The sequence below is a fragment of the Antechinus flavipes genome, chromosome 4 (assembly GCF_016432865.1).
Source record: "Antechinus flavipes isolate AdamAnt ecotype Samford, QLD, Australia chromosome 4, AdamAnt_v2, whole genome shotgun sequence".
NCBI lineage: Eukaryota > Metazoa > Chordata > Mammalia > Dasyuromorphia > Dasyuridae > Antechinus > Antechinus flavipes.
In genome coordinates, this window is record NC_067401.1 from 240,300,033 (window position 1) to 240,327,823 (window position 27,791).

Genomic DNA, 27,791 nt, shown 5'->3' on the forward strand with positions numbered 1-27,791 from the left:
AAGGAACCTTAATAATCAAATAGCTGAACTTCCTAATTTTACATATAAGAAAACTAAAGCCCAGGAGTTGACATGACTTCCCTAAAGTCATACAAATCATGACAGATCCAGACTTTAAAATCAAGTTATAACTCCAAATCTATTTCCAATATGCCTCCTTGACTGATGATCTATCTTGTTTTATAGACATACCACAAATAAATTTGGCATGGTTTATTAACCAAACACACATTCAAAAAAACCTAGTATTTTTGTCACTATATGTTGTTGTTATTCAATCATTTATGACTCTTTGTGACTATAAGGACCATACTATGTTAATACTATCCATGGGATTTTCTTGACAAAAATCCTGGAATTATTTAACATTTACTTCACTAGTGGATTAAGTCAAGCAGGTTGACTCACCCAGGGTCACATGGCTAGTAAGAGTCTGGAGTCATATTTGAACTCAGATCTTCCTGTGTTCTGTCTACTGAGCTATCTAATTACTGTGTGTGTGTGTGTGTGTATGTGTGTGTGTGTGTGTGTGTGTGTGTTGGATTGATATTTGTCTATCAATAAGTGAATGTGCTTCAGGATCTAAAAACTATTCCACAAGAGAAATTCAAAAATATTTTGAGCAATGGTAATGTTGTTGGCATAAGTATATTGCCTTTTATGGAGACAACTTTTCACGGACAAAACTTATTTGGATTTTAGTTCTGGTATGTTTGTTACAAAATCATTCAAATTCTTTTATAGCATTTATTGAAGAAATACCAATCAGAATTAGATTGGCTGTTAAAAAAATACATAGATTATCAAAAAAAGCAATTTAACTGAAATTTTCCATGATTTTGAAACAGAATACATTACAAATATACAATATCACTTGATTTTCCAAGAAATTATCTAAGTTAAATAATCTATATCAAACTAAAAATCACATTGAATATGAGGAAGTTAGAAATTAGATGCTAAAGGAAATGAAGAAAAGGGTTGATGAAATAGAGAGGCAGGAAGTTTATTCCAGATGGCAAGATTCAGAGAGCATAAGGCTGTGAACCAGCAGCATCTTAATTTTATGAAAAATAATTTTGGTTTTTTTAAGATAGTTTAATAAGTCCATATTCATTCAGAACCACATTGATTTGTAATCTTTTGATCTGGATCTGTTTGTCATTTGCCCCAAATTCTGGTTTTCCTCCCAGTGAGCCTCTGTAACTTCTAATCTTAGAATCTACATTTTGCACTCATTTTGAAACAACAATTATTCATACATGTTTAATGCATCTGCTAGTTCTTTCAAAAATGACCCTAGTTGGCTTCCATCTCATAAACATGCAACTGATTCAGCTCGATAAGCTGAAAAAATTCCCAACTAAACTCACAATGATAAGGACCATTATGATGTTTTTGAATTAAAGAGTTGTCGGGCTTTTTTTCATTTTCAGAACTATAAAATGTCTTTCCCCCTACATTTATGTAATCCCATAGGAGAGACTTACATAGTCAAAGGGTAGAAAAATGACAAAAGATATCAATATTTTTTAACATGAAGGTGGGATTTGAGGTGAAAAAAATGAAACCTATAGAAATTTGGGGGTATTTTAGAAATATTTAGATAAAAGAAAAAAGGAGGGAATAAATTCCACTGTTCCATATAGCATTCACCTATATTGTGTACAGAATTATATCTTTGTAAATGGTGATTAATATTCATTGCATTAGATTTTACCAAGCTTTTTTCAACATTAAATATGTTGTCATATTTAGTCCTCAGCATAGTTCTGTGAAATAAGTTGATCAGTGGTATTTTCTCCAATTCATATATGTGGAAATTGATATTTATGAAAAAAAGTGATTTGACTCAAGTGACCCAGTGATAGGTTCTAAAGATAACCATGAGTCCAATTATTTCTCCAAAATCAGTGCTCTTTTGTTGAATAATTTAGGCTTGTTCCCCAACTATCCCTTGAGCAAAACATATTTAATACCATATCTAAGTCTTTTCTTCTTTCAGTTCAATTAAATGGATATTTAAAGTGACCAAAATGCATCAGGACTCAAAACTATGATTCTTGATTCCAATTCCACTTAGCTTTTTGTCTATGACATATGGGCTTGGAATGGCTAGGGTTCTGCCTTCCTCCCTGTCCTAGTATACAACATGATATACATGAAAGAATATTGGAATTGGAATCAGAGAAAATAGATGAAGAGATTGGGAAACACCACTATATTTGAAGCCTTTCCAGCATTTTAGAAACTGTCAAAATTTGTCTTTTATTGGCAAAAAACTTTGAGAACCTCTAGATCAACTCAATTAATGAATCCATATTTATTAAACTCCTACTAAAAAGCATGCCTGATACTATACATTGGAGGTATAAAAACAAGCATGAAACAAACTATATCTTAATAAGACCTGGATTTCCTGGTCATTTCCAAGCAATGCTAAATACTCTGATCATCATCTTTTGTCTACCTCTGGAACTTTGACGCTACTCCTAGGACTGAACTTTGAAATGTTATCTCTTGTTTTATCTTTCCTAAAAATAGGCTGCTATAGCATTCCCTTGTTATTTTCATACTATCTCCCTAAGCAAATATCCCTTCTTCCTTTCCATCTCCAGCTCTCCTATGTATGGTATCTTTTGTATTAGAAGTTTAGAGTTTTTTTCTTAATATAAGATCAGAAAAGTTTTTTATTCATTCATTCATTCATTCATTCATGTACATATAACATTTTGTATACACATACATATGCATGTGCACAAAGTAAATGTTAGGGGAGGAAGTGTTAATTCTTAAAGCATACAGTTCTGATCAAAGTTATAAATTATCACACAATCATCAACTAAAATACTTCTTTCATTTGCTTATGCTAATCTACTAAAATTAAATATATTCATAAATTTCTGGATTATTTTGATGAACTAATTTTTAGATATTACATATATCAACAAAACTTCAGGTCATAGTAAGATTAATAAATATTTCAAGAAAGAAAACATTTAAATAACTATTACTGATATACATTTTAATGATATCAAGTATATACAAAAACATAGTGCTAGTTTGGAAAAAATTTACATATATTATTACTTATGATCTTTATAACATTATGTGAGGTAGGTTTTATTATCACAGTTTTAAAGTTGAGGAAAATGAGGCTCCAAAAATTTAAGCAATTTGTTAAGGGACACTTAAGAAATGTGGAATTTAAATGCAGGTTACCCCTGACTCCATGCTTTATCAATAATACTTCCCTGCTAATTTTTAACTCTAATGATTTTAATTAATAATCATTTAATAATTATATTGTTACATGTAATAATTATTATTATCTAATAATAACTCATTGTTTTTCATTTGACTTCTTCCATGAGATATTTGTAAAAGTTATTCATACATATGTAAAGAATTCATGGTAAAAATCATAAGTATGCAAATTTTAAAAAATATTCCTGACTTATCAAAGGTATGGTTATTATATAATTATTATCTGTGATTTAACTTCTTCAGTAATTCAAAGTTTTACTTATGAGATTACTACACATGTGATGGAAAATAAACACATGTTTATAGATAGCTTGACTTGATTGCAAATCTATATTCTGACACTTATTGCTTACTGAAAGTCTCTGGGCCATAGTTTTCCCATCTGTAACATTAAAAGGTTATACTAAATGATGTTTTAGTCTCCCAGTATCTATGACCATATAGGTATAATATACCTGTAGGGATCAATTAATAAAAGTATTATAAAATAACATATATGAAAATTAATTTTATTTTAAACTTTCTACTAATTTTGTTACATTTTCAATTAATCCAGGATGTCATTTCACCAAACTTTAATAAAATATATAATATTTCTACCACTTTAAGATTCAAACTTTATGTAGATAAATGCTCACATAGTCATATGTTGCTTGTCAATAGTTTCTTAGTCTCGATAGTCAAGGCATGACAGGTGATAACTAATAATAGTACTTTATTAATTAATAGATCACTTTACATGGAAAACTTAGTACTCCAAGCTGCCAAGAAATGGATACCCTTAAGAATCAATGTTATTCTCTTTTATCCCTTAAACTTCTTTCCCTCCCATTCCAGTGAACTAAAGGAGAATAAAAAGGTATTGAAAGTTCCTTGTGACCAAACTATAAGATTTTATCTTTGTTCCAAGAAGAAAAAGGAAATAAGTCTTTTGTGGTGATTTTCTTCTTTTAAAATAATATAAAGGTTCTCTGTGGGAGAAGGTTGGTTTCTCAGGGAGGTTTTCTGGAGACAGCCTTAGTTTCAGTTTAAGAGTAATAATCACCCAAAATGCAGTCAGCTGATAAAATGCAAATGTTTATTTTCTCCTTTCAAAATAGCCCGGTTAGTTGAGGCCTATCTCTCTGCTTGGTTCCAAGAGCTCTTGCAGATTGTCCTTTGCTTCTGCCTCTGCTTTCTTCAGCCTCCAGCCATCCAAGTGGAAAATGTAATGAATCTCTCTTTCCTTGGAGAGAGGGCTTGTGGGCTTCCTCCCAGAGTGCTCCTCTCGGACCCCAGTCAATGTTCCAAAGTAACTCTCTCTAACCTGAAGTAACTAACTCACCCGAAGCTAAGAGCCTCTGTATACATGATCTCCCAAAGGTTAACTACTCCTTCTGGAGGCACACCTAAGGGAGGTGTGAATTCACAAAGTTACAAAGTTTACTTTGTGAATCTCCCATACTTGTGAACTCCAATGAGTACTTAAATATTTCTTGCTTATATGAGCTCTCTAAAGGTGTGAACACAAACATTGTATCAATTAGTTCTACTTAGTACCTTCTTTCAGGTTCTGGCCCAAAACATCTCCTTGTAAGATCAGATCAATAATACTGAACCATGCTAAATTAGATAATTATTGTCTCTATCAACTCTAATGACAACAGTTTGTAAAGATTCCAACAGTCTTTTGTTTCTTTAAGCCATGTCTCTTGGCTACCTTCATTGTATTCCTAGTGGCCAAGATTCATTAGAATCATGTTTTGCAAGGTGCTATCTTTTTTTTTAAGCACTTGTTTTTATTTATTTATTTTTTAAATAACTTTTTATTGACAGAACCCATGCCAGGGTAATTTTTTACAGCATAATCCCTTGCACTCACTTCTGTTCTGATTTTTCCCCTCCCTCCCTCCACTCCCTCCCCCAGATGGCAAGCAGTCCTTTACATGTTAAATAAGTTAACCAACCAGTTTTCTTGTTGCACAGGGAGAATTGGATTCAGAAGGTAGAAATAACCTGGGAAGAAAAACAAAAATGCAAGCAGTTTATATTCATTTCCCAGTGTTCTTTCTTTGGGTATAGCTGCTTCTGTCCATCCTTGATCAACTGAAATTGAATTAGCTTTCTTTATCGAAGAGATCCTCTTCCATCAGAATACATCCTCAAACAGTATCATTGTTGAGGTAAATAATGATCTCCTGGTTCTGCTCATTTCACTTAGCATCAGTTCATGTAAGTCTCGCCAGTCTTCTCTGTATTCATCCTGCTGGTCATTCCTTGCAGAACAATAATATTCCACAACGTTCATATACCACAATTTACTCAACCATTCTCCAATTGATGGACATCCATTCATTTTCCAGCTTCTAGCCACAACAAACAGGACTGCCACAAACATTTCGGCACATACAGATCCCTTTCCCTTCTTTAGTATCTCTTTGGGGTATAGGCCCAGTAGAAACACTGCTGGATCAAAGGGTATTCACAGTTTGATAACTTTTTGAGCATAGATCCAAATTGCTCTCCAGAATGGTTGTATGTGTTCACAATTCCCAGGTGCTATCTTTTAACTGTCTCCTCTATATTCTGACTTTAGATAAATTAATAGTGGTACTGAAGCCCAGCTCTTGTGAAATAGCCCACATAGCTATATAAATCAGACTGATTATTGCAAATAGTTAATCTCATAAAGTGGTGACATTATTCAATTAGTATGTTTCCATTTGATTGGAATCAGTTGTCAAAATTTAAGTAATTTTAACTTCAAATAGTACAAATGTGAATATGTATGACCACTTCACAGGATTCATTATTTGTACATGTTCATGCCCAATGAATACATTCTAAACATGGCATGGACCCATGAAAGACATGCAGTTGAGTGATAAAATAACAAATAGATTACAGTCCAGAACAGTAAGTAAAAAAGAGTATTATGAAGTAAAACTAGAAAGGTAAAATAAGATTGGATTGTAGAGGGCTTTAAATACTAAATAAGTACTTATATTTCATTCCAAAGCCTTTAGTAAATTATTGAAAATCTTTTAGAAGAAATCCTTGGAGTATTTGGAAATAGTCTCATCACATATTAAAAAAATTTTTTTTCAGTCTTCATTTAGAAGCTTTTATGTATGAACCCTGTGTTCTATATTCTTTTTTAGATACAAACACAAGATACATGTAGAAATGAAGAGAGGCTTTAAGCATTTTGTTTCAAACAATAAAAATAACAGAAACATGTATTTTGCCAGGGGATAAAAGAGGTGTGTATGGGTGTGTAGGTTGGAGTGTGTAAATGGTATATCTTTTTTGGTGGATGTGTATGTATAAAGAGAGACTGTTCCCTTCTTACAGGTAACTTGGTAATGATTCAGATTAGCACCTTTTTTATAACATATTTTTAAGAGAGCTGCCCAAGTTGAAAGAAAGTAATTGACTTGCCCAAAGTCATATAGACAATAAATATGTGTCTAAGATCAAACTTGAACCCATTTCTTCCTGACTTCAAGGACAGCATTCTATTTATTATGCATCAGGCCTTGTTAATCATAAAATATTCCACTGAAATATTTGTCATTGCTTTTAAAAACATCAATAATTTCAAAGGACATATGAAAGAAAACTTTATCTGCATCCAGAAACAGTTATGTATAATATGTATAGAAGTAAGTATGTATATACTTATTTATGTCTAATGGTAGTCACCCCAAGGAATTGGGAGGATATACATGACAATCTTATTATAATTTTAAAAAGAATAGTAAGTTGTATATAATAGGTTTGCATTTTATATACAACGATTTTTATTATACTATGTTATGAAAATGCTTGTTTTATTCCATAAATTTAAAAAAAAGATAAAAATAAAATTTAAAAAATAGACAAAAATGAAGAGTTCTATCAAAATCTGCTCATAATTTTGAGAAAGATGTGGATTCTATTGTCATAGCAGTGAATTAAATATATAAAAAAGTAAGTATTTCTTTAGCATGTACTATGTTCCGGGAACTGGGGAATCAAATGTGAAAGAGACAATTCCTGTTCTCAAGAAGCTTATGTTCTAATAGGAGAAAAATTGGGGCAGCAACCAGAAAATGGAGATCTGGAAAGTCAACAAAACAGTTAATAGTGCTCATTTGATTTTTGCTCATAGAGCTTAAACAGAATGGGAAAGAGACCATGCCCAGCATAGGAGGACAAATGGTAAAAGGACTGGAATAGATGGTTATATGAGTTAGGAAACCTAGCCTGGGGCGAGCTAGATATAGTAAGTGAAATACATTTATATTCACTACCAAAATAGATCAAGGATAACCTAAGTAGAGTTTTAAAATAAGCTATTATGAGTGGCTAGAGAAAAATTATCCTTATTCTCAATCCAGTGAAGATAAAGCTAAAACAACCAAAAAATCTATATATACTATAGAAATAGTATAGAACAACTCTAGTTCATAATATTTTCATAGTTTACAATCGGCTTAAAAATGGAACACATACTATACAACCTAATGTAATAAAGGACAGTGAATTTAGAGTTGGAGGATCTGCTTTATATTAAGTCAGCTTAACTGGGTTCATACTTCATACTTATATAATTTTAAACACCTGCCTTTATCACATTTGACTTCATTTTATTTTTCTATAAAATGAGCATGGTAGATTAAGATCTCTCTAAGATCCCTTCTACCTCTGAACCTTATGATAATATAGTCTTATATTGACAAAATTACTAACCACTATTATTAACTTAAAACTAATAATAAATAAAATTTAAATAATCAAAAATTTTATTTAATTAAATTATTAAATTAATAGTTAATGATATAATAAAAAAATAAAGTGATATCTTGGCCAATCACTTTCCAATCCCACAAAAGAGAAATAAATATTCAACCTGCCTGATACACTAAAAATAGGGCATTAAGTATTTGATTTTAAACATCATATAATTTTTTTCTTCCATAATTAAAATGTCTTTGAAAAGATGATCAGCATCTCTCTAATTCTATTTTTGTGATTACAATAACTCCTGATAAAATCTCAAGTTAAGTCATATCATGTATTTTCCTACTATATTATTATTTAAATTTTTTTCAAGTCTAATAAAGATTGTTATATCTGATTCAAACAGATTGTTAATCACTTATAGCAAAAAAAAAAAAAAAACTTTCAGATGAAATATTGCACGACATTTTTTAGTTGTTTCCAGAAAAATATGAGTTGGGTTACTGTCAAGTTTAATACAAATTATTTATTGTTTTTTTGAAAACATGGTGAAATTAATATCTTGTTTCTATTAAGGAAAAACTTTTTTTTTACTCTGTTCTGTAACACTTTAGCATTAAGATTAGATTGGTAAATGCCAAATACAAGTGAATGTCTCTACTTTCACTGCAAAAAGAAAAAAAAAAGACTTTTTAATTCAAATTAACCTTCATGAAGCAAAATGACTTGGATAAGGAAGTAGCAGCAGGATTCTTGGCATCAGTAACTCTAGAACAGTTTTGCTACTTTAACTCATTTCCAGAATATCTTTTTTCCTTCTTTAAATACCCAGAATGACTGCAAAATCCTATGGTTCAGAAATCTTTTAAAATGAGCTTTTATTAATACATACTTTTAAAACACCTAAGTTTTCCAATGTGTCTATCTCCCTGCTTCTTCCAGAGCGCCATCCTTTATGGCAAAGAATGAAAAAAGGGAAAAACATTTCAGAAAGCCCAAATGTTATTCTTTCCATTTACATTATTGTAGCAATTGTGTATCTGTTTCATTAACATTGTACTAGTTCACATAGGTCTTCTCATATGGTTCTGACATTTTTAATGTCACATTAAAAGTTTCATCATTATATCAAATTTATCAAGAAAAGGATACAAGAAACTCTGTAACTGTTAGTTACTGATAAAGAATCTAAAAGCTTACATTTAAATCAGAACATGATCTTAAAAGACCATACAATCCAAGTGACATGAAATTGATTTGAGAAAGCTTTTAGCAACCATTGTGGAGAAGATGGAAAACTAAAGTTGGGAGTATATTATTTATACTTCAGGTAATTAAGTGGCACCCTACAAAACTCATAGGATTTGAAGTCAAGATCAGATTGTGGCAGCTGGGTGATCTTAGACAAGTAACTTTAGTTCTTTATGCCTCAGATGAGATGATAATAGCACTTATTTCATAGTGTTGTTATGAGTACAAAATGAATTCATTCAATACATCCATAATGTATTATGAATGTTTGTTAGAATTGTGTGAGAATTAATGTTACATAACATAATATTGATTTATGTATATGTAAAGATTATATTTCTTTAAAGATCAAAAAGATTTGAATTTTCCTTTTTGTTGAGTCTGGAAGAGATTAATACCTAATTTTTTAAACATTTAGAGATTTGAAATTATGTTATAAATTAGTTGGATTATAGTATGAATCCTAGGATAAAAGGCCCATCATATTTTGAGAACTGTAATGACTTTATAGATCACTTAGTTCAATGCTCTTACTTAACAGATGAAGAAACTGAGTTTCAATAAGGGTTAAATGACTCACCAAAGGTTATTCCACTATTAAGTATTCTGAGGTTGATAGTGTTATTTTCTCTCTTAGTAGGAATATCAGAAAATTTGATATTTTATTCTATTTGTTTTAATTGTTTATTCATATTTATATTTAACTTATTTAATTGAAAGCACATATTTGTGTTCTTCCATAGTTGAACTAGAACTTATAAATAAACATAATCATGTGTGTATAAATACACAACACAAGCAATTCACACACACACACACACACACACACACACACACACACATCATCTTCCTTCTGGAAAGTCTGAATTTCTTTCCCATCCTATTTTCTTTTCCTACTTCCATGGATAATAGGAATCAGGATGTTGAGAATGAAAATGATGATCATGATGAAATGATGATAATTTGTATAGCACTTCTCAAGATTTATAAAGTTCTTTATAACTATTATCACATTTTGTCTTCACAATAGCCCTGACAAGTAAATGCTATTATTATTTTCAATTTACATATGAAGAAACTGAGGGAGATAAATATTAAATGTCACACTCAAATTGTGCAAGGTCAAACAACTAGTAAATATCTGAGTTTAGATTTGAATTCCTGTTTTCCTCACTCCATGTCTAATGCTCTATCCATTGTACCAAATAACTGACCACTCTCACACCCTGGAATTTTTCATTCTTCTTCTTCTATATCTATATCTATATCTATATCTATATCTATATCTATATCTATATCTATATCTATATATAACCTATAATCTCACCACCACCATAACTCATTTTTTCCATTCAAAATTTCTTTTTCCTTTCCCAACTACAATATTTTTGTAAGTGCCGATATTCATTCAATCACATTAGCTAAAATCTTTTATTTTTCCTTATCTTTCATGCCATATATATAGCCATTCAATTTTGTCATTTTTTTCTCTCAGAATTTCTCTTGAATTATACCTTTGTTCTCCATTATATTATCTCATTATCCTAAACTTTTGCAATGGTCTTCCTAATTCCAATATATTCTTTTCTAATTCATTCCACTGTTAAATTAACCTTTCTTCTTTCCATAATATACAGTTGTTGTTGTTTTTTTTTTTTTTACCATTTCTAATTCAAATATCTCTACCTGTATCTGTTTGTAATCTGTGTCTACCCCACATGTAAATCCAATTTAAACTTTTACTCCATTTAATCTAGTAGGTTTTCTGTATCTCATATGTATTACACTCATTTCTACCTCCAATCTTTTTCTCATGCTATTTTCCTAAAGTAGAATACTACACCTTCCCCACTTTAAATGATTTAATTATACCTACCCATAAAGACCTTTGTCTCCTTCCCTCTCTGTAATTTTTTTCCAACCCACACTAATATCTTTCATTTAACTGCTTTTTAATACTATTTTAACTGCTCTTTTATGTAATATTGACATAAAGTTATTAAGAATCTGATTATTTGGCATGTATTTCACATATGCTCAATTTGACTATCCTCAAAGAGTAAGAAAGAATTTTTGAGGTCAGGAATGATGTCAGTACATCATATTGCCTCCAAAGTACTACAATTACTTGATCTCTCATTTTTATGACTTTGCACAAGCTACTTCCCATATACTTCTTCCTCACTTCTAAGCTTTTAGAATCTTTAATTTCCTATCACACTTAGCTCAAGCAATAGTACAAAAGCCTTGTATTACACAAGGCTTTTTCTCATTCTTTCAGTTACAAGTTCCTCAAGTTCAATTACATTGTACTTATTATTGTAGATATATATGCACTCATGGTAGTTTCCTCAGATAGAATATAAGCTCCTAGAGAAAAAATGGTTTCATTTTATCCTTTATGCTACCAATACCTAACATAATCCCTGAAATATAGTAGGGGAAGGAGAAGGATTAGAGCTGTTATTTCAATGATCTAGGGAACTTCTATTATTGAAACTACCTAATACTAGTATCATATCTTCCACTTAACAGTCTTAGAAAATTGAGTTAAACACAGAGACTGTGATTTACCCAAAGACTGTGACTGGCTTACAAAGCCAATACATAACCAATGCCAATTTCTAAATCCATCTTCCTGAATCAAGAGGCCAGCTATTTAAGTGAGTAATAAATAGTTTTCAATGTTTATTTAAAGATATGGAAGGTGTTTATGAACTTTATTTAACCAAAAATCTTTCCCCATCCACTCTCTTCATTAGAGGCAGCTAGGTGGCATGGTGAGTAGATTGCTTAACATGAAGTTATTTTAAAAAATGAGTTTAAATATTTCTGATACTTGGGAGAGTCAATTTACTTTCTTCTCTTTCAGTTTCCTCATCAGTAAAATGTGAATAATAAAAACACCTAACTCATAGGGTTGTTTCATCAAATGAGATGTTTGCAAAGTACTTTATAAACTTCAAAGTGTTATATAAATGCTACTTACTATTATTATTATCACCATTAACTACATATTTAGTTGGTCTCATGTTTTTGTTCTATGATCATATTGATTCCTTCCTATTCCTTTTCACTAACTTTATCCGAGTTCACCTAAATAATCAGATGGTGAATTGGATTAGATTGGTTGGGTTTGGGAAAAAATAAAAAGATTAGGCTCCTTTCATCTAAAAGAAACTATTTTTTTCCCAGAAGGAATATTATATATACATTTTAAATGATGAAAGACATGCCACAAACATATATCTAATAATTCAAATTCCAAAATATTAGGGCAAAATAATACTTTAATACATTAATCAGATAGACTTTTGGAAATTAAAGTAGCACTACTCCACAGGTAATAATTCATTTCGATTCAACAGCTAATTGATTTGAAGGTAAGCTCCTTGAGAAAAACTGATTACTTTTTATAATTCATGTTCCAAGTACTTATAAAGCTTGACGCACAGTAGATATTTAATATAAGCTTTCAGATTAATCACCATTATTTACAATAATGGTAGCTAGCTGGAACAGAAGGTAAAATGGCAGTCATGGAACCAAGAAGACTCTTCTTCAGTTCAAATCTGATTTTAAACTAGCTATGTAACTCTGAGTGAGCCACTTAATCTTGTTTCCCTCAGTTACTTCATCTGTAAAATGAGCAGGAGAAAGAAATAACAAGTCAGTTCAATACTTTGCCAAGAAAACCCCCAATGGAATCATGAAAAGTAGAACAAAAATTTGCAATATATTGTGTTAGGTGTTCCATTGAGATACAAAAGGAAAATAAAAATATAGTCCTCTTCTTAAGGAATTCAATAAAAATATGGGACTTCTCATTCAGGACAAATAGTACAAGTTGGGGATTGTAATTATTATACAAAGTAGTTAACAAAGTTTTAAATGGCAGAGCCACAGATTATTGCAAAGAGAAGTTGGAATATACCTCCCCTTTGAGACTAACATCAGGGAACCCTTGCACATGTCTTGGCATTTCTTTTCTTTTTTCCTTCGCTTAATAGCATTTATTTTTTCCAATTATATGTAAAGATAGTTTTTGACATTTTTAAAAATAAAACTTTGAGTTCAAAATTTTTCTACTTCCCTTCCTTCCCTCCCTTCTTCCCAAGACAACAAGCAATATGATATAGATTATACATGTATACATGTATGTTAAACATTTCTGCATTCCATTATATTGTGGGAAAAAAATTTTTTTAAATAAAATGGAAAAATCACAAGAAGAGAAAAATTACAAACAAAGTGAAAATAGGATGTGTTGAAATTCATTTTGACTCCCTAGTCCTTTCTCTGGATGTGGATAGTATTTTCCATCATGAAACTTAGGGAATTGTCTTGGACCATTGTATTATTAGGAAGAATTAAGTCTATCATAGTTGATCATCACACAGTGTTGCTATTACTGTGTACTATGTTCTTTTGTTTCTGCTCACTTCATTAAAAATGAATTCATGTAAATCTTTCCAGGTTTTTCTGAAATCTGTCCACTCATTATTTTTTTATAAAACAATATTATTTCATTACATTTATATGCTATAACTTGTTCAGTCATTCTCCAAATGATGAGCATCCATTCATTTTCCAATTCTTTGCCACCAAAAAAAGAACTGCTATAAACATTTTTGTACATGTGGATAATTTTTTTCTTTTTTATAATCTCCTTGATAGACAGACCTAGGACTAGTATTGCTGGATCAAATTAAATGCACAGTTTTGTTGCCTTTTGGGCATAGTTTCAAAATGTTCTCCATAATTGTTAGACCAGTTCACAACTCTACCAACAATGTTTTAGGATCCCAACTTTTTCACATCTATTCCAACATTTATCATTTTCCTCTTTCTATCATATTAGTCAATCTCATAGATATAAGGTGGTACCTCAGAGTTGTTTTAGTTTTCATTTGTCTAATTAAAAGTAATTTAGAGCATTTTTTTCACATGATTATAGATAGTTTTAATTTCTTCAACTGAAAACAGCCTGTGCATATCCTTTGACCATTTATCAATTGGGCAATGACTTGGAAACTTATACATTTGATTTAGTTCTCTGTATATTTTAGAAATGAGATTTTTATCAGAAACACTGGATGTAAAAGTTGTTTCCCAACTTTCTGTTTTCCTTCTGAACTTGATGCATTGGATTTATTTATGAAAAAAACTTTTTCATGTAATATAATCAAAATTTCCATTTCAAATTTCATGATGTTCTCTATCTCTTGTTAGCCATAAATTCTTTCCTTCTCCATAAATCTGATAGGTAAATCATTGCTTGGTCTCTTTATTTGCTTCTTGTTACCCTTTATGTCTAAATCATGTGTCCATTTTAATCTTATTTTGGTATAGGGTATAAGAATTGCTTTATGTCTAGCTTCTGCCATACCATTTCCCAGTTTTCCTAAAAGTTTTGTCAAGTAGCCAGTTTTTATCCCAGAAGCTTGAGTCAAACAGTAGATTACTATGGTCTTTGACTACCGTTTCTTGTGTCCTAACCTCTTCCCTTGATCACCATTCTATTTCTTTGCCAGAACCAAAAAATGTTTTGATGATTGCCATTTTATAGTACAGTTGTAGTTTGGTATGGCTAGGTCCCTTTCCTTTATATTTTTCCATTAAGTCACTTAATATTTTTGACCTTTTAGATATGTTTTATATGTAATTATAAAATTATATTACAAATTATGAAAATTTTTGGTAGTTTAGCTTTATGTTAAATACATAGATTAATTTAGGTAAAATTGTAATTTTTATTATATTAGCTTGTCCAACCCATGAGCAGTTAATATCTTTTCCAACTATTTAAATCTGACTTTATTTGTTTGAAAAGTATTTTGTAATTATGTTCATATAGTTCTTGACTTTAATCTTGGCATGAAGACTCCCAAATATTTTATATTATCAACATTTATTTGAAATGTAATTTCTCTTTTTAACTTGTTGCTGGTGGTTGTTAGTAATATATAGAAATACTAATGATTTTTTTAAAAATTTCTATAGCCTGAAACTTTGCTAAAGTTCTAAATAATCTCAAATATTTTGGCATACAGTTGGACAAAATATTGACATACAGTTGGGCAAAATAATCCTAATTTTCATTTTAATTTCCTTCACTTTTTAAAAAATGTAATTTTAATTCTAGTTATTTGGTTTTATTTTTATGTCAAGTTAACTGAGGTTTATGTATTTAATTTTTAATAAAACCGGCTTTTAGTTTTATGTATTAGTTCAGTAGTTTTCTTACTTTTGGTTTTATTAATGTATTCTTTGGTTTTCAGAATTTCCAATTTGGCATTTGATTGGGAATTTTTAATTTGTTCTTTTTCTAACCTTTTAAGGTTCATGCCCAACTGATCTCCTCTTTCATTATTTTATTCATGTTGTCTCATTATTCTCATTCTCTTTGAGGAAGTTATTGGCTTTCTATGATTTATTATTTGATATAATCTTGCTTTAGAATGAGATTATTTAGTTTCCAATTACTTTTTGGTCTATTTTTCCATGATCTTTTATTACATATTATTTTATTGAATTATAATTTGAAAAAGGATAGATTAAAATTTCTGCCTTTCTACATTTAATTATGAGGTTTTTATGCCCTTGTATATAGTCAGTTTTTGTGTAGGTAATATGTACTGCTGAGAAAAAGGTATTTTCTTTTCTATCCTCATTCAGTTTTCTTGACATCTATCAAATATAACTTTCTAAAATTCTTTTCAATTCCTTAACTTCTTTCTTATTTTTGTTGTTAGATTTGTCTAGTTCTGAGAGAGAGAAGTTGAGGTCTCCCACTAGTATAGTTTGACTCTCTGTTTCTTCCTATAATTCACTTAACATTCCCTCTAAGAATTTGGATGCTATATCATTTAGTGCATATATATTTAATATTGATGTTACTTTACTGTCTATGATACCCCTTGGTAAGATGAAGTTTTCTTCATTTACTCTGTTAATTAGATCTATTTTTGTTTTTTCTTTGAGATAAGAATTGCTACTTCTTAAATTCTTTATTTTGTTTTCTTTCCTATTTACCTTTTTATGTTTCTTTGTTATGCTTTAAAAATTAATTTTAGCATAATATATTCTGCTCTCGCCTTTTACCTTTACTCTGTGTGTATCTCTATGCTTCAAATCTGTTTCTTATGAACAACATATTGTAGAATTTTGGTTTTTGAACTACCCTATCTACTTCTGTTTTATGGCATAGTTCATTCCATTCACATTCACAGTTATGATTAATAACTGTATATTTTCTTCCATTCTGTCACTCTCCTATTTATACATCTCTTTCCTTTTACTCTCTCCTACCAATGTTTTGCTTTTGATCACCATCTCCCTTCTATCAGCCCCCTTTTTTCTTTACTTTTCCCCTCCTACTTTCCTATAAGGTAATATAAATTTCTATACCCAACTGAGAAGTATATTCTCTCTTTGAGCCAAATCAGTAAGATTCAAATAATGCTCAACCCCTCCCTTCTTTCCTTCTACTGTAATAAGTCTTTTGTACTTCTTCATGTGATATAATTTATCCCATTCTGCCTCCCCCTTTCTCTTCATTCAATACATTTGTTTGTTCATGCTTTACATTTAATTATGAAGTTTTTATGCCCTGGGACATAGTCAGTTTTTGTGTAGGTGATACATACTGCTGAGCAAAAGGTATTTTCTTTTCTATCTCCATTCAATGTTCTTGAGATCTAGTGTGTATAATTTTCTAAAATTCTATTCAACTCCTTTCCTATTTTGTTGTTAGATTTGTTTAGATCTGAGAGGGATGACATTTAATTAATAACTATATACTCCTTCCATCCTATCACCCTGTCATATACATATCAATGACAAATGTCACCCTATGATGTACATATAAATGTCATATCACAATCACCTTATAACCATATCCTCTGTCTATGTATACTCCTTTTAATGATCCTAATAGTTCTCAATAGTTATTAGTATCATGTTCCCATGTAGGGATGTGAACAGTTTAATCTTATTGAATAAGATTTTTTTGGTCATTAATGTTTTCTTTCCTATTTACCTTTTTATGTTCCTCTTGAGTCTTGTATTTGAAGATTGAATTTTCTGTTCAGTTCTATTCTTTTCATCAGGAAAGCTTGAAAGTTCCCAATTTCATCGAATGTCCATCTTTTCCCAGAAATATTATTTTCTTCTAGGTAATTGATTCTTGATTATAATTCAAACTCCTTTGCATTATGTTATATCATATTTTTCACTCTCTGATCATTCAATGTAGAAGTTACTAGGTAAGTCCTGTGTAATTCTGATTGTGTCTTCTTGATATTTTAATTGTTTCTTTCTGGTTGCTTGCAGTATTTTCTCTTTGACCTGATAATTCTGGAATTTGACTATAATATTCCTTTTCATTTGAGGATCTCTATGCTTCAAATCTATTTTGATTGATGGAACTTTGAATGACGAAATAACTCTTTGATATTAGGATATCAGAGCAGCGTTCCTTGATAATTTCTTTATATTTTGTTTTGTTTTTGCTAAGGCAAAAGGTAAGTGACTTGCCCAGGGTCACACAGTTAGGAAGTATTAAGTGTCTGAGACCAGATTTGAACTTGGTGCTCTATCACTGCGCCACCTAGTTGTCTCTTGATAATTTCTTGAAAGGTGGTGTCCAGGCTTTTCTTTTGATTATGGCTTGTAAGTAGATTGATTTTCTTAAATTATCTCTCCTGTTATCTATTTTCCAGAGTAGTTTTTTCTAATGAAATGTGTTACATTTTTTCCTACTTTTCATTCTTTTGATTTTGTTTGAGTGATTCTTGATATTTCATAGAGTCATTTGCTTCCATTTGCTCAATTCTGATGTACAAGGAAATATCTTCTTCAGTTAGCTTTTATTCCTCCTTTTCCATTTGGCCAATTCTACTTTGCAAGGAGTTATTTTCTTCGGGATATTTTTTCCCATTTGGTCAATTCTACTTTTTGAGCTGACACAACTCTTTCCATACCCCCGGTTTTATAGCACACACAGCTTTTTTGTAAAATCCTGCCTATGCAACAAAAAACTTTTGGAACTTCAGTAATTACTACATGTATAGTACCTACATCATCATATTCATTTGCCATTTTCATGATGGCTTGTCTTTCCTACATTTTATTATTCATTTATGATTATACTATAGGCCCTTCAGATTCTATCTGGTTCTCCTGAGGAATATTTATGGCTATTAGAGAGCTCTTATGAGAAAACCCAATGATAGTTATCACAGAAATCCTGTGAAATGCTACGTTAGTGCACAAATGAGTAAAATATTTCAAGTTGTTTCAAAGTCTCTTTTGATGATGATTAAAAGTAATGCTACTGTGAATGAGGTCTCTTCTCTCCCAAGAGAGATAAGTAATTTTTCTTTTTTTTCTTTCATTTATTTATTAATGTATTTTTTATTTTTATAACTTTTTATTTATAAGATATATGCATGAGTAATTTTTCAGCATTGACCCTTGCAAAACCTTCTGTTCCAACTTTTCCCCTCCTTCCCTCCACTCCCTCCCCTAGATGGCAAGTAGATCAATACATGTTAAATATGTTAAAGTGTATGTTAAATACATTATGTGTATACATATCCATATAGCTATTTTGCTGTTCAAGAAAAATCAGACAGAAATAAGGTAAAAATAATCTGAGAAGGAAATCAAAAATGCAAGCGGACAAAAACAGAGAGAGTGGAAATGCTATGTTGTGGTTCACACTCATTTCCCATAGTCCTTTCACTGAGTGTAGCTGGTTCTCTTCATTATTGAACAAATGGAACTGATTTGGTTCATCTCACTGTTGAAGAGAACCACGTCCATTAGAATTAATCACCACATAGTATTATTGTTGAAGTATATAATGATCTCCTGGTCCTGCTCATTTCACTCAGCATCAGTTCATGTAAATCTCTCAGGACTTTCTGAAATCATCCTGCTGGTTATTTCTTAGAACAATAATATTCCATAACATTCATATACCACAACTTATTTAGCAATTCTCCAATTGATAGGCATCCATTCAATTTCCAGTTCTGGGCCACTAAAAAGAGGGCTGCCACAAACATTCTTGCACACACTAGATCCCTTTCCCTTCTTTAAGATCTCTTTGGGATATAAGCCCAGTAGTAACACTGCTGGATCAAAGGGTATGTACAGGTTGATAACTTTTTGAGCATAGTTCCAAATTGCTCTCCAGAATGGTTGGATGCATTCACAATATCATCAACAATGTATTAATGTCCCAGTTTTCCCACATCCCCTCTAACATTGAGCAATATCTTTTCCTGTCATTGTAACCGGTCTGAGAGGTGTGTAGTGGCATCTCAGAGTTGTCTTAATTTGTATTTTTCTGATTAATAATGATTTGAAGCATCTTTTCATATGGCTAGAAATAGTTTCTATTTCTTCATCCAAAAATGAGACTAGTAATTTTTCACAAGGAAGTTAGTGACCATATATCATTATAGATCTGCACATCAGGACTTTTAGAAAGATTTTCAGAAGGAAAGTGGGGAAAGCTTCAGAATGTATTTGCAAATAGACTTAAATTCATTTTTTTTTACTATTATAGATTCCTTATAAGATGTGCCTAACTTGGAGAGGCAGACAGGATTTCAAAGGAGAGAAATATTTTGTTAAACATTGGAAAGGGACTATATCTATAATGGCCCACTAAAGATGCCTATGAACTCTCAGAAAATGGATAGGTCCTCTCTAATACAGCATTGTCTGGCAACTTTTTCTTTCCCTCTTAATAGTCTCAGTCATGAATTTGTAAGCTATTGTGATTTTTCAGTGGGTCTTTTTAAAAATTATTTTATTTGACAAAAATAGATCAAGAAAAAAAAAAAAGAAAATCAAAGGAGGAGTACAAAACAAAAGAGAACATTGCCATGTGCCCAGCAGAACATCAGGGAGAATTCAAAATATTTAGCAACAAATTATCAGATCAAGAAAGTAAATATTCTAGTAGAAGAAATTGTATTCATGAAATTGTAGTTATGTGTTTTTTCTTTACTTTCTTGTAAATTGTTATTTTTGCTGCAAACCTTATTTACTTTATTCTTTTTCTCCCTTTTCATCCCTACCACCACCCCTAAACAAGCTATGCTTAAGAAAAATATATTTATGTGTACATGTGCAAATTTTTTAAAATAAGAGGTATTAGTATAAACACTTCTAATCATGGAGTAGGAAGTGGTGCCTCAGGCTTCACTTCCGCTCTCCCCTCTGACCAGGAACCCCAAACCAAGAGCTCTATCCTCCTGGAGGTGCCCACAGCCAGGAATGTCTCTTTCCCCACTGCTTTTGCACTCACTGGGTGCTCTTTCCTTTTTACACAGGGCCACATCTCAGCAGCATACTTGGCCCTGCTCTTCCTCATTATTTGAGGTTCACTTGGTCTTCCTGAACTCAAACCCTGACTTGACAAACAGTCCAGGAAGTTTTTAAAAGTCTCTGTGTTTACTGCCAACGCTCCAGCCACAACTAGTTAGCCCAAGGAGTCCATATTTGATGTTTCTAAGGAGCTAGCCAGACGTTGTTTGCACTTCAGACAGATTAATCCTAAACCTAGGGTCTTTTTTTCAGATTTTCTTGGGTTGTACCTAGAGAACTCCTGTTCCATCCCAAGTCTTCTTGATTTTTTCTATGTTTGCTCTGAGGCTCAAATTTCTTCTATTTGTGGGAGAAATCTGGAGGGTTTGAAATTTATGAATATACTCCACCATTTTCCCAGACTCCTCCACCTACCTCAGCCAATTCAATTGTTAAGGAGTTGTTTTCTTTGGTTAATTTTTATGCTTTCTTTTCCAAACTGTTTACTCTTATTTTTTCATAATTCAGCATCTCTCATATCTTTTCCCCAATTATTGTACTTCTCTTACTTGATTTTTAAAATCTTTTTTGAGTCCTTCCAAGAGATATTTTTTAGGCTTTAGAAGAATTCACATTCCCCTTTGAAGCTTTGCATTTAGATATTACTGTCCTCGTCTGATTTTTTTTTTTAATCTTCCCTGTCCCCATAGTAGTTTTCTATGATAATAGTTTGGGATTTTTGGTTGTTGCTGCTGCTGCTTTTTTTTATTTTTTAAAGTTAAGCTCTGGAGCATAAGGGACATTGTGGCAAGTTTATTATGCTGAAAGCCATATATCTGGTCCCTGGTTTTCCATTTGTGGCCTCACCTATAATGTTTGGTCTACTCGCACCTGTGATTTACGAGTCTGGGGACTAGAGGCTTCACATTTGGCCTGCTGTACCACTAGTCTGCTGAGCCAGGATGGAACCTCAGTTGCTGATCTGCACTATGGCTAAGAGCCTCCCACTGGCTAGACCAAACATTGTCTCCTCTGAGTTGCACTCCCATTTCACCCGAGTGAGATTAACCTTCCCTGAAGTCCTTCTAAATTGTTTTAAGCTATAAAATTGCTTCATCCTGTCTTTTTATGAGTTTTGTTGCTCTAGATTGCTTGATTTAATGTTGTTTGTAAGGAAAATGAGAGGGGGTAGAGGGGTGTTCAGGATACTTCTGGCTTCTCTCTAACATCTTGGCTCTGGCTCCCATGCCTTGGCATTTCTGTTGACAAATGCTAACTCTACCATGTCTATTTATATATTCCATTGTTCCAAACTCTTTTATGGAACTTTGTGTCTTCACTATACTTAGATCTTAAACTAGAAAATTTCTAAGACCATTCCAAACTCTAAATTCTATAAATATATGATCTATATGAAGACTACCAAATGTGATCAAACATACCCAATTTATACACAACTAATGGGAACTCTAGATAGCCTCCCCTCAAAAAAAATCTGATTAATTGATTAATGTTCTTATTTTAAAAATACTCTGGAAGTACTTTTTTTTCAAATTCAAGTTGTATCAGACCACTTTAGTAATTGAATATTGTGGAAAATAAGATTTCATATTAAAACACACACATGCACTAGCATACACACACATACTCTAGTCTCTCATGAAAACCAAATTTGTTTTAGTTATGTATTTAAAACATTTCACTTACATTCCTTGTTTATACAATCTCACATAACTATAGATACACATACATATTCACAATAATAACTTTGTCACCTGAATATCTGCCATGATTTTTCCCAATCATTGAGGTATTTTAAATTATCTATATGGAATACTGAATATTTACTGTCCATCTGGATGTTTGACAGTATATTGAAACACCAAAGTAATGCCCATATGAGTTGTCAAGGTTTTTTTTAATATTTTTCATCTAAAGTTACTATAAGTAGTTACTCAAAAAGTTATTTTCCAAAACTCACTTAGCTAATGTCCAACTTTTCAAAAGCACTTTCAGCATACATAAGGCACTATGCTATATGGTAGGAGTGCAAAAATAAAAACAGTTGTTAACCCCAAAGAGCACACCTTCTATTAGGACAAGACATTTAAATGTATAAGTAAATGCATTTTAATTTTATGAGGAAAATAATGCTGACAACTGGGGGAAGGGACTTCCAAGGATTTCACTTCAATCATTTGATATACATAATCATAGCAAACTTTGTTTCCATTTAAAAGAACTTCATCTCATAAAAACTTTCTTTAATAATAGAAAAAAATAATAACTGGACTTATGAAATACAAAAGTCTTACTATATGCCAAGTTAAAAATAGGGATTGAGAGTTTTGAACTTAAATCTACAAGCAAAATGGAATCAATGGATGAAGACTGTTGATTTTGGTTTTGGTATTTTTTTGCCACAAGACAAAAATGTCAATTTACAATAATACTTAACATTTGTTATAGAATTAAAAGGCACTCCGTGGGTAGCATTCATATAAACTCAACCAACAATATATTTTAAGAAGAAATATTGACCAAATGATTGAGTAATACAGATTGGCTTAAAGAAAGCTTTGTAATAATGGTTCAGGAGTAGTTTGTTGACATTAAGAACAGAAATATACCATTAGGAGCCCAATGAAATGGTGGGAATTATACATTTCATTGGTGGTTCCAAAATTTTGGGATCTATCACAATATCCTGGAAAATTTTAAATATACCAGAATAATAGAAAAACAATAACTTGCTCTTGCATGATTTCTATTTGAAACTCAATGAAAGAGATAATGATAATTATTATCATATTTCACATTCACATAATGTATTCCCTGGAAGATGTGACCTACATTCAAGGTAGTCTTTGGGTTCATAGTCCTAATCCTCTATTTCATGAGCCCTTACTGATTTAATTTTGTTTTTGGAAATCACAACTCAAGATTAGTCATTGCCCTCAGAAATTATGAAATGTTAACCTCGAGGAACCTTGACCTAAGCAACAATGTTGATTATGCAAGAAAGCCATAAAAACAGTATAATACATCATTATAGACTGTAAACATTTAGCATCTACTAAATACATAACATGATATAACCTTGTGGATAGAAGTTTACTGTCTTCCATAGACTATCAATCTCTATAAACAAAACTTAATGTGTTATATAGAACTCAACCAATAAAATATAATAGAAATATTATCACATAATGAATTGTTGCCCACAATCATCAAGCAATATCACTGATACATAAAAATAACATTTTAATTGATGTTAGCAAATCAAACATACATGATTTCTGTGCTACATGGAAGAAAAAGCTATCAAAATGTGCAGATCTGGCACATGCAAAAATAAGATCTTGTGGGAAGATGATGAGATCAGTATTACCTCTGTTGTCCTGATTACTACTTAAATTTTATCAAGAATACTATGTAAGCCCACAGTAATTGAACTGACCCTTTGACCTGACATGATATCTGAAATTACCGTCATCAAAGTCATTACTTTGGTTTTCATAGAGCAAATGCAACTCTACTCTGGAGACTAGTCTATAGAACTGTGAGGGAGAATGAGGGGGTGCATTCGACTTAATGATCACAGTTCCATTAGGGAAAAAAAGATGAATGTGTAATTTCGTGAAAGGAATAATTTCCTGAAAGTAAAAAAGAAGGTATAAGTTTAAGGAAAGAAATCCATTTCTTCCTTGAATTATTAAACCTTTAATTCTAGTATAACCAGTGAAGGTTCATTATTATCATTTTTAAGTGTTTTTTTGTAAATTTTTCTTTTTACTTATCTAAAGATTTTGACTGTGAAATTAGTATAGTCATAATGTATTAATTTGCCATTCTTTTGTTATGCTTGCCCATTTTGACAGTTTTTTTTTTTTTTTGGTAACTGGAAATAATTTAGATGTTTTCTAAACATGATGGTGAGAAAAGTGATATACCTTTAAATTGAATATAATAAATATTTGTAGATAAAGTTATTTCATTTAAAATATTTACAGATACAGGGAAGGTAAGCAGAGGAAAAGAATAGGTGTTTTATAACTGCATGTTGACTTAAAATTGTTTATCAAACTGATTAAATTGTTAGAAAATAAAAAATGTAGGGCTAAGACTCTTTTGGTACTTTCACTTAATTTATATGTGCATATATGTTTTTACTTTGTAAATATAGTTCATTTACCCCTAAAATGCAAGGCAGACGGATGGGAACTTCAGGGAGAACCATCACAAAGAGCACAAGTGTGAGTGGAGAGATGTATAAACTGGAACATAATGATGGAAGTCAGTCGGATACAGCTGTTGGCACAGTTGGAACAGGTGGAAAGAAAAGGAGATCCAGTCTTAGTGCCAAAGTGGTGGCCATAGTATCTCGGAGAAGTAGAAGCACATCCCAACTTAGTCAAACAGGTGAGTGAAGTAAATTCAGTTTAAAATTGTATCATTCAATGTACATGGTAGTAAGATATTATCTATGTCCCATGGTTTGTTATGGGACCACCTTGGGTCCCAGGATACTAAAAAGATTCTCCATTTCTGGAAAATTGTTTCTGGATTTGTTGTTTTCTTGTATATTCATAAAGGATCTCTCTTTTTGTTTTAAGTGCATTCACACTCTCTCTGAATCACTAATAATTAAAAAAAAAGACTTGTTTACAAATGTGCAAGGAAATGCAAAGAAATATAGTTCTAAAATGACTCATGAAAAAGCAACAGGATTCTCAGGAAAACCATATATCCTTTGGAGAATGACAAATAAGAATCAGTTTTCTGACAAATAGGAATAAGAACAAAAAGAATGTATGTGTGTGTGAGTATATATATATATATATATACATACACATATATGTGTATATTGGTATATATATACATTTATATGATAAAAATCTCTCTGAAAGTACTTATAATTTACTATTTATACATATATACTACATATAAGCATGTAGATGTATAAATGCTTATGAATTGTTAATCCTCCATAGGAATTTAAAGGTATTGTGACAAAATAATCTTTGAATATGAATTCTCAATTCTGCTTTCTTGTTTCTAGCAAAAAAAAATGTAGTACATATTTTTAATCTGAGCAAAATGGGTCAGTAGATTCAATAAAAGCATGATGCTTCAGGATAGAATTGTTTCAGCTTTATCTCTAAATCTTAAAAGCTTCATGTCTGTGTGTCCTCGAGGTAAAACTAGCTTCTGATAGAATGAAGCAAAGGCAAGAAAAAAGGTAGTGTGCTTATGTACAAAAAAAGTTGCTGCCTCTAAAAAATAAATGGACAGATTGGCTAGCTAAGATGGAGTCAATATTAAATAATGGGAAAGGTAAGTGGAATGTAGGACTGTTTGACATTACTAAACTCTTTTGCTATGCGGATTATACCAGTTTCTGGTTCTTTTCAACAGATGTAAAAACCTTATTTTCATGATTTTACTTATGCCAGATAACTTCTAGAATAAAAATGTTTTTTTTCCTACCCAGCATACACACTAACTCGAGTTTTATATTATAGATCTACTCAAATGATAGGTTCAAATGTAAGTATTTGAAGCAATCAATTGTTAATTCTTTTAATACAGAATTATGTACTTCAGAAATTTAGCAATGTCAGTAGTATGCAGTTATTAATCTAAAAAGGAAGACATCTTTTTCCTTCTTTTCTTTCCTCCTTTTTCTTGTTTTCATCCCTCTCTTCCTTCTTTCATTCCTTCCTTGCTTTCTTTCTTCCTTTCTTCCTTCTTATCTTCTTTCCTTTTTGGACAATTTGTTAAAAAATTAAAATCTTATAATTACAAACTCATAAGATTATAATGAAATCAGTTACTCGTTTCATTATCTCCAACATCAAAATCATCTCTGTAAGAATATATATAGCACACATACATATGTGTATTGTGTGTGTGTGTGTGTGTGTATGTGTACATATTTATGTATATGTGCATTTGAGCTGATCAGTCTATTGACTAGTACTCAGGTTTTGCAATGAAGAAAAGGAAAATTTACATATCAGATTTTTTAAAATGTGGCAATAGTAAGAATTCTAGAATAAATTCTGATTTCCTAATTTACTGCCTATTTGATAGTGAATAAATTATTTGGTATATCTGGACCTTGGTTTCTATCTCTATTAAATAAGGGAACCTATTTCAACAAAAAATCCTATCCTATGAATTCTACTCTTTTGATGTACTCTCTAAGGCACTACACAAAGTGTCTTAGTTGCCCATCATCTGACTTAGTATTTTCTTTTTATTATTATCCAACTGATGTGGCCTCTTTTTTGTATTTTAGAATTAAATGTTACCAAACCTTTATGTAGTTCCTATATTTATGTTTAAAAAGCAAGTAGGTTCATAAAAACCCCAGTTTAATCATTCTTCCCTTCCTTACTTTAATATTAAAAATTATAATTTTAGCATGTTTAAATATTTTTAAATCCTATGATTTTTGTCAGTGTCTTGATTTTGTGATATTTTCTCAGTGTTCATTTGATTTGTTATCCCTTTAAATACTTGGTATTCTCCACTCAGTGTTTTCTTTGAATCTTAATTGTCTAAATTCTAAACCTGTCTAACCAGGTACTTTTTTGTCTTTTTTCAGTGTCTTCTCCTCCTCTTCTTTTCTCTTTAAATGTTCATTCTCCCCAAATTCTCCCCTTTATTTATGGACATGCATTGAAAGACCTAATTCTTTAGTATTAGTTTACTTACAGTTAACACTGCCATAAAGATTACTGCCAAATCTTTACCTCTAGTGCTGAGTCAGTTCCTAAATTATGATGCTGTATTTCAAAATATCTGATGAATATTTTGACTTGGACGTCCTATTACTTCAAAAACAATAAGTCTAAAAATTATCTTATTTCCCCCTTCTGTTGCTTCCATTATTCTATTCTTGCCAATACTATTTAATAATTTGAAAAATCTTAGGGATATTTTAAACTTCTCTCTCTGACAATCCTTATAGGGAATCACTTTACAAGTTTTATTGTTTTGATTCCTAAAGTTCCTTTCCTTTTTCTTCTTTTCTTACTTTTTCATTTTCTCATCTACAATTATACTATAAGTCCTGAATACCCTACCTCTAGAATACTGTAATAGCCTCCACTGTCTCGCCAGTCCTCTTTGTATTCATCCTGCTGGGTCATTCCTTACAGAACAATAATATTCCATAACATTCATATACCACAATTTATTCAACCATTCTCCAATTGGTGGGCATCCATTCATTT

At 31.2% G+C, this 27,791-nt stretch overlaps 1 protein-coding gene across 34 annotated transcripts in view; it reads left to right on the top strand.

Moving 5' to 3' along the window:
• Window positions 1-27,791, top strand: part of RIMS1 (regulating synaptic membrane exocytosis 1) — a 718,240-nt gene that overhangs the window by 602,951 nt on the left and 87,498 nt on the right. For 21 of the 34 annotated variants that reach the window (XM_051997263.1, XM_051997264.1, XM_051997226.1 and 18 more), the window contains one exon: window positions 24,734-24,969. The exons of the other annotated variants lie outside the window; for them this stretch is intronic. In XM_051997263.1, coding sequence (XP_051853223.1) covers window positions 24,734-24,969 — 236 coding nt within the window. The remainder of the gene's footprint in view (window positions 1-24,733; window positions 24,970-27,791) is intronic. 34 annotated transcript variants of the gene reach the window in all.